Source organism: Cetorhinus maximus, chromosome 22 (assembly GCF_964194155.1).
Source record: "Cetorhinus maximus chromosome 22, sCetMax3.hap1.1, whole genome shotgun sequence".
In the NCBI taxonomy this organism is placed as follows: Eukaryota; Metazoa; Chordata; class Chondrichthyes; order Lamniformes; family Cetorhinidae; genus Cetorhinus; species Cetorhinus maximus.
The window spans coordinates 11,123,073-11,131,889 of NC_135900.1; the positions used below are offsets into that span (position 1 = coordinate 11,123,073).

An 8,817-nucleotide genomic window follows, 5' to 3' on the forward strand; every position below is an offset into this window, starting at 1 on the left:
ATTTTGGATAAAATGTCTCGGAACTGATTTGCAGCTGGGAGCAGTTGTACAGAATTAGCTTTGGTGTTAAAGATGATTTAAATTAGCATGAGGGCTAGTTGCAGCAAAGGAGCTGAATAACTTATTAAATATGAACAGTCGTGGAGAATCTTTTTGTTCATCTGAAGCAAAAACCTTAAATGTCATAAGTACTTCTAAAAAGTCCTTATTATTTGCAAGTGGGTCTTTCTTGTAAAGCCTGTATCTCCACACAACTCCTTTCAGGCACAAGTGTGGTTTGCAAATGTCTTTCTTGATTCAGTAGGTTAGTAATATGTGGGCTGAATTGTGTCAGTATAGTGGGGGTCCCAACACTGAGCCGAAAACCCAGGGAGCAACACCACCTCAACCTTTTGCAGGTCTCCTGGATGCATTTTTTGGCACTCAGGCAATTAACTACCTGTCCTCCACCTTCTCCGACGCTAATAAAATTCCATGGTGTCATGAAGGCAACAGGCACTCCATCCTTCACCATATTATACCCTGCCCTCCTCCCAGCATATTACTCTAGGGCAGTTAAAATTTAGCCCATACAATCGCTCAGATCTGCGGTTTTCACGGAAAAACGGGATGAAATTGCACAATTTGAATTCCTCCACTGCCCCCCCCACCCCACCTCAAAACTCTGGTTAAAAAATATTTGAATCCAATATCATGGAAATGAAATAAACATATTCAGTCATTATAAGCCAGTATCCCTAACCAGGGGGGAAATAATGCTTCTAGAATTGTAGTTTTAATGGTATGGTGGGTCTCCCTTGGGGGGAGGCGATGGCATGTTGGTATTGTCACTGAACTAGTAACCCAGACACCCAGGGTAATGCTCTGGGTTCAACTCCCACCACGGCAAATGGTGAAATTTAAATTCAATAAAAATCTGGAATTAAAAGTTTAATGATGACCATGAAACCATTGTCGAATGTTGTAAAAACCCATCTGCTTTGCTAATGTCCTTTAGGGAAGGTCTGGCCTATATGTGACTCCAGACCCACAGCAATGTGATTGACTCTTAAATAGCCCAGCAAGCCACTCAGCTCTATCAAACTGCTACAAAGTCTCAAAAAAGGAATGAAACCAGAAGGACCACCTGGAAGTCACCGGTAGCATCAACGGCAAACTCAGCCCTGTTGACCCTGCAAAGTCCTCCTTACTAACATCTGAGGGCTAGTGCCAAAATTGAGAGGGCTGTCTCACAGACTAGTCAAGCAACAGCCTGACATCGTCATCGTCACGGAATCATACCTTACCCATAATGTCCCAGACACCGCCATGTCCTGTCCCACCGGCAGGACAGGCCCAGCAGAGGTGACGGTACAGTATACAGTCGGGAGGGAGTTGCCCTGGGAGTCCTCAATTTCAACTCCAGACTTCATGAAGTCTTATGGCATCAGGTCAAACATGGACATGGAAACCATCTCCTGGTTACCACATACCACCCTCCCTCAGCTGATGAATCAGTGCTCCTCCATGTTGAACACCACTTGGAGGAAGCACTGAGGGTGGCAGGGGCACAGAATGTACTCTGGGTGGGGGACTTCATTGTGCATCACCAAGAGTGGCTCTGTAGCAGCACTACTGACCGAGCTGGCCAAGTCCTAAAGGACATAGCTACTAGACTGGGTCTGCGGCGGGTGGTGTGGGAACCAACAAGAGGGAAAAACATACTTGACCTCATCCTCGCCATCCTGGTTGCTGCAGATGCATCTGTCCATGACAGTATCAGTAGGAGTGACCACCACACAGTTGTTGTGGAGACGAAGTCCCGCCTTCCCATTGAGGATACTCTCCATCGTGTTGTGTGGCGCTACCACCGTGCTAAATGGGATAGATTTCGAACAGATGTAGCAACTCAAGACTAGGCATCCATGAATCGCTGTGGGCCATCAGCAACAGCAGCAGAATTGTACTCTCGCACAATCTGTAATCTCATGGCCCAGCATATCCTCCACTCTACCATTAACATCGAGCCAGGGGTTCACCCCTGGTTCAATGAAGAGTGCAGGAGGGTATGCCAGAAGCAGCACCAGGCATACCTAAAAATGAGGTGTCAGCCTGGTGAAGCTATAACACAGGACTACTAGTGTGCAAAACAGCATAAGCAGCAAGTTACTGATAGGGCTAAGTGATCCCACAACCAACGGACCAGATCTAAACTCTGCAGTCCTGCCACACCCCTTCATGAATGCTGGTGGACAATTAAACAACTCACTGGAGGAGGAGGCTCCACAAATATCCCCATCCTCAATGATGGAGGAGCCCAGCACATCAGTGCAAGTGATAAGGCTGAAGCATTTGTTACAATCTTCAGAAGTGCCGAGTGGATGATCCATCTCGGCCTCCTCCGGAGGTCCCCAGCATCACAGATGCCAGTCTTCAGCCAATTCGATTCACTCTACGTGATATCAAGAAACGGGTGAAGGCGCTGTATAGTGCAAAGGCGATGGGCCCTGATAATTTTCCGGCAATAGTACTGAGGACTTGTGCTCCACAACTTGTCGCGTCCCTAGCCAAGCTGTTCCAGAACAGCTACAACATTGACGTCTATCTGGCTATGTGGAAAATTGGCCACGTATGTCCTGTACACAAAAAGCAGGAGAAATCCAACCCGGCTAGTTACAGTCCCATCAGTCAACTCTTGATCATCAGTAAAGTAATGGAAGGGGCCATCAACAGTGCTACCAAGCAGCACTTGCTTAGCAATAACCACTGTCGCCCAGTTTGGGTTACACCAGGGCCACTCAGCTCCTGACCTCATTACAACCTTAGTTCAAACATGGACAAAAGAGCTGAACTCCTGAGGTGAGGTGAGAGTGACTGCCCTTGACATCAAGGCGGCATTTGACCGAGTGTGGCATCAAAGAGCCCTAGCAAAACTGGAGTCAGTGGGAAACGGGGAAAACTCTCCACTGGTTGGAGTCATACCTAGCACAAAAGAAGATGGTTGTGGTTGTTGGAGGTCAGTCATCTCAACTCCAGTTTTTCACTGCAGGAGTTCCTCAGGGCATGTCCTCAGCCCAACCATCTTCAGCTACTTCATCAATGACTTTCCTTCCATCATGCGGTCAGAAGTGGGGATATTCGCTGATGATTGCACAATGTTCAGCATCATTCGTTACTCCTCAGATACTGAAGCAGTCCGTGTTCAAATGAAGCAAGACCTGGACAACATCCAGACTTGGGCTGACAAGTGGCAAGTAACATTTGTGCCACACAAGTGCCAGGCAATGACCATCTCCAACAAGGGAGAATCCAACCATCGCCCCATGATGTTCAGTGGCATTACCATCACTGAATTCCCCACGGTCAACATCCTGGGGGTTACCATTGACCAGAAACTGAACTGGACTAGTCATATAAATACTGTGGCTACAAGAGCAAGCCAGAGGCTCGGAATCCTGCAATGAGTAATTCACTTCCTGACTTCCCAAAGCCGGTGCAGCATCTACAAGGCACAAGTCAGGAGTGTGATGGTATACTCCCCACTTGCCTGGATGAGTGCAGCTGCCACAACACTCAAGAAGTTGACACCATCCAGGACAAAGCAGCCCGCTTGATTAGCACCTCATCCTCAAACATTCACTCACTCCATTTCCAACGCACAGTAGCAGCAGTGTGTACCATGCACAAGGTGCAGTGCAGGAATTCACCAAGCTCCTTAGACCTCAGCACCTTCCAAACCCACGACCACTACCATCTAGAAGGACAAGAGCAGCAGATAGATGGGAACACCACCACCTGGAAGTTCTCCTTCAAGTCATTCACCATCCAGACTTGGAAATATATCGCCATTCCTTCACTGTCACTGGGTCAAAATCCTGGAACCCCCTTTCCTAAAAGCACTGTGGGTGTACCTACGCCATATGGACTGAAGCGGCTCAAGAAAGCAGCTCACCACCACCTTCTCAAGGGCAACTAGGGATAGGCAATAAATGCTGGCCCAGCCAGCGAAGCCCACATCCTGTGAATGAATTTTTAAAAAATGGTAGCATAATGATTGTTACAGGACTAGGTAATCCCAGAGGGCTGGACTAATGATGCAGAGACATTGGTTCAAATCTTCCCCCCCACCACCAGCCCATGACAGGTGAGCAATTTAAATTCAGTTAATTAAGTAAATCTGCAATGAAAACTTGTATCAGTTGACCAGATTGTCATAAAAACCCATCTGGTTAACGTTCCTTAGGGGAGGAAATCTGCTGTCCTTACCAGGTCTGACCTACAAGTGACTCCAGACCCACGGCAATGTGTTTGACTCTGAAATGCCCTGGAAAGCCACTTGGTTGTATATGGATGGGCTATAAATGCTGATCTTGCCAGCAATGCACACAACCCATAATTTATTAAAAATAATTTCTGCCATAACCTGGTTTTGAGCTGAAAACTGATGCAGCTCTTTTCAGTTGTAGTTTATAATCTAACGATTTGGAACTGGTGACCTGTGGAATATAAAATCGTAGATGATTGGCGCTGTGATACTAAGCACTAACTATTAATGTGGATGACTCAAGGTTCTTTCAGAACCACCACTGATTAGCTGTATCGTTCAAATTCTTGAGTTCACATTATGTATAAGCTGCACTGATTAATCTAGTTGAGCGCAATAGAAATGTGTCTCAATTTATTGTAGAATGTTAAATATTTTTCATTTCTTTGGTCATGTAACTTAAGATAGTTTATTGTAAATTCCCCCCAATATTTTGTTTCCAAAAATAATTGTTTTCTATTTGAACCAAATTAAAATGCTGAAATGTTGATAATGATTAGCTGACATCACGCTGGAATGTTTACACTATACTTTAGTTGGATTTGGATTTTTCTCCTTGTGGCGGAAATTATTAGCAGAGGAAATGCCTGTTGAGTTTATTATTGTAATGTTGAATATAATATCCCTGCATGCATTGTTGCTGAAGATGGATCAGCGTCCAGGGGAACTTCCACAACTCAATCTTTATGTTCTTTAGATGCAGGTGTACAAGGAACCAAAGGCACTGTGAAACGGCCTACAGCATCACCAGATAAGTAAGTGAGCTACTGTGTGGAGAGGCTTTTCTCAGCGTTGTTCTTATTGAATAATGGGATTAAACATTTTCAGTAGCTACACTGAAACTCATAATGGGATAAACTGCTCTGCACCAATAGCAGAGAAACAGCCCCAATAAATCGGCAGTCTGCTTTACAACGCTTGTGATTTTTCTTTTCCGTTTAAGTTAACAAAAGAGAATTGGACACTGTATAACCGTCTGCAAATTTGCTATAAGCTCCTATTGCATTACTGGTATAGACCAGTTTTGCACTCATAGGACTCCTGTCCAGCGTTTTAACTGGAAGAACATGTGTTTGTGTTCCAGAGCTGTTGGCACCTTAAGCATATTTGACTTGGGTAAATCATTTCACTTCCTAATCTGTTTAACGGCCCCAGATAAATTAAATAAATTGGGTTTACTTCATTGGAACACACACCTGGGTACTTAAGAAATTTGCATCCAGTCTGATCTGGTGATCTTGCCCGCTCCGCTTGGCATGAGGCATTATTCTTGCGTCAGTCCTTCAAACCTTTCTCCCATATATGGCAGCAATTTTCTGACCTTGAAAAAATGTTTGTTTGTTCCAGATTTGATGTTCGAAACAGTTAACGGTTATGCAAGAATGAATAGTTGAGACAGTCCAGTTGTAGGGGGTTTCATGGCACTTAATTGAAGAAAATGTGCAAGTAAATATTCTCTCATAATTGGACCCCACACATTCCCTACTTCTGAAATCATAGATAAAAATGAGCTCACCACTTTACAACGGTGATCGCAACTTGCCATCATTTTCACTGGGCTGCAGCCTTCCTAAATGTCACAAACCTTACAGACCCTCGCCAAAATCCACCTTAGAGGAATATAGCTGGAGTAGAACAGAGAAGTGCTGGCATGGGTTCAATTTATTAGCAACTGGCATGGGACTGATTCAGTATTTGTCCCAGTGCCTTTCAAATCTGGCATTGGTGCATAGTAAATTTTGCAGTTTTGCCAGCCTTCAAGGAAATGAAATTTCTGATGCCTTCAGTGTAAGTGTTTGAATAAAACCACTTTGATTTTAGATGCATGGAACCACACTGATTCAGCTCTAGATTTCAAGGTGGACCTATGGAAAGCTTGTAATTCACTTGCAGGGGAGGTTTCTGTGCATCTTTTTACATTGATTATGACTGCATTTGGGCAGAAAAAAAAAAGTGATTCTTGTGACTCATTAGTAGCCAAGGAAACCTTGGTCCTCAGCCCTCCTTGCCATCAGTGTTCAGAGATGCATGGCAGCCAATGGCACTATTCAGAAGGAGACAGATGGTGAAGGAGGAGGGGGAAATAATTGAGGGCACATTACAACATATAACCACAGTGAAAAACGGTTAACATAATGCCCTGAATGTCATTGCAGCACTAAAAGTGGCGGTGCCAAGAAGTCCAAGTCCGAATGACGAACAGAAGAACTTTTCTATTTGCTGAATGAAAGAAGTAAAGTACCATCGGATAGTATTTGTATTTATTTTGTAAATGTTTTGTAATATGTTTCTGTTATACTCTTAATCCCTATAACTTGTGAGCTTCTTAGAGAAGGAATTTAATTTGTATTAATTGTACAAAGTACATTTCTTGTTTTAGAACTGTGACAATAGGCTTCAGGCAAGTTTTAAATGATAGCTTTTTAGAAACATAATGTAGATTTTAAATTTGTATTAACATTACTGTGTCGAGTTCATGTAGGTGGCTTGTTTCTAAAGTGGCTTATTCTGAAATCACTACAGTAGTGACTGGATGTTTGCCGTGCAAGCAGTGGTTTAAAGAGTTTTCAAAGAAATGTTGGTGTTTCACCTTGTTGCAGGTGGATTAGGTAGGTCTTTAAAGCATGTTTATATGTGGATGAAGTTTGGGACCAAAAAAGGCACTACGGAGAAGTGGCTTCCTTCTCAGAGTAGCACTTACACAGATTCTGAATCACCATTAGAAACAAAAGTTATTGAACAATTTTTCTTTTTGTGTGTGTGCGTGTGCGTGCGACTAAGTGGCATTTTTGTGCATGATTTGTGATGAAAAATTTAAAATTGCTTTTTTATTTTCCATTTTTATACAAATATAAAAATGATTGACGATGTATTGGGCATATAGGAGTTGTATGACCCCACTGTTCTACTAAAGTCCTTATGAAACATCACCAAATCACTCTACCATAATCATCTCTTGTTGGGCCAAAAGGAATTTTAGAAAGTCTTTTGCAGCAGCAATAGTTTGGTTTCCTCAGATGTAAAGACTTGCCCTACACGCACAATTATTCCCATATAGAAATTGCAGGGGAAATGTAGGAAAGGTGTGTGGAAAGGGTATTGATTACAGTCTTCCAGCAGACAGTGATGACTAACTATAGAGCAGTGCAAGCAAAACAGTTGCTTTAAAATGCTTTGTTTCAATTGTACAGGTTCAATAAATTGAAGTCCCTTTTATGAGAGCTTCCTATTTTGATGAACACTGTTAATTTCTGGAAAGTTGTGGGGTCATGCAACTTTAAGGATTCATAACTCGAGCATTTTGTTGGACTGGTTGAGGTTGAAAATTAATGCTTTAATACAGGCTAATTTCATCATAAAATTGTATAGTTCAGAAGATTACCTTTGCTATAGCTAACGAGTGGATTTGTATTTGGCATTGAACTTGGTAGTTGATAATTTCTTGCATTTTACTTTTTATTTGCTTTTCTATCTCTTTTTTGTTAACCCGTTACCTGTCCACCAAGTTTATAGTGCAAAGCTGTAGAGAAATCCTCAGTTGAATTTTAGGCAACTGCACACATAGATCTGCATAAAACACTTTTCTGTTAATCCCACACTAACAGTTTCAGCTTTAATGAGGTACATTGGGAAGTGTCAGTCCAGAGGAAAGTTATAATTTTTATTCACATTGCTATTGTACCTTTCTACAGATATATATTATGTATAATATCATTGAAGTAATCTTTATTTGGTAAGATATGTTAAGCCTTTTTTTTTGCAGTAAATACTGCTTTAAACAATTCTGTGCAGTTTAGTTAATTAAAAAGCTACATTTCCAACAAATAAATGGATCATTTGGTATATTTCCTCACGCCTTGCGAATGGACATTCACTTTATACTTCCGACGCAATAAGAAGCAGACGTAATTTTTTTTATTTTAAAAATAAATGTAGACACTTTTTATAAACTGGGCTAGTTAAGATTTTCAGTAGAGCCCTTTTAAGACAAGTTTCTAATTTTCAACAACAAAGTGTGACCTGAAGTAGGATTCGCTCAGAGCTGTTCCTGTTAGGTTTCCGCTGTAATGAAAAATAAAGAAAAAAAGCCGCCGAATATGAATGTTGCTCTCTTGACCATCATATACAGCTCCACCATTCACAACAGCAAGTGATTCAGATTGAAAAGGTACATCTAAATATGCTTAATATAGTGTACACTGAAACTGCATACTTTTTATATTCTTGAAACATTAAGATCTAATTGATGAGCCGCCACCCCTTAATAATGGTGTGCTCAAGACATAATAGAACTCCAGCAACTTTGTTTGATTTCTCCGTGACCAGAGTTGATAGCGAGGCATCAAAAGCCATTGTTTGTTTTCCCCAAAGTACATTTGTTATTTTGATCCCAAGTTTTATTTTTGTGCTTTTCTTTCATTTTTATTATTTTGCACAAGGACAAATGACTTTGTTTCCAGCAGTTTAAAAACCAAATTATGAATGCAAACCGTACTTCTGTGCTTTAACGTGTA

At 41.9% G+C, this 8,817-nt stretch overlaps 1 protein-coding gene across 2 annotated transcripts in view; it reads left to right on the top strand.

Moving 5' to 3' along the window:
• LOC144696470 (host cell factor 1-like) overlaps positions 1-8,152 on the top strand; it is a 76,296-nt gene extending 68,144 nt beyond the window's left edge. For both annotated transcript variants that reach the window (XM_078567791.1, XM_078567792.1), the window contains exons 24-25: positions 5,001-5,058; positions 6,460-8,152. In XM_078567791.1, coding sequence (XP_078423917.1) covers positions 5,001-5,058; positions 6,460-6,499 — 98 coding nt within the window. In that variant the 3' untranslated portion in view covers positions 6,500-8,152. The remainder of the gene's footprint in view (positions 1-5,000; positions 5,059-6,459) is intronic.
• Positions 8,153-8,817: the final 665 nt, after the last annotated feature.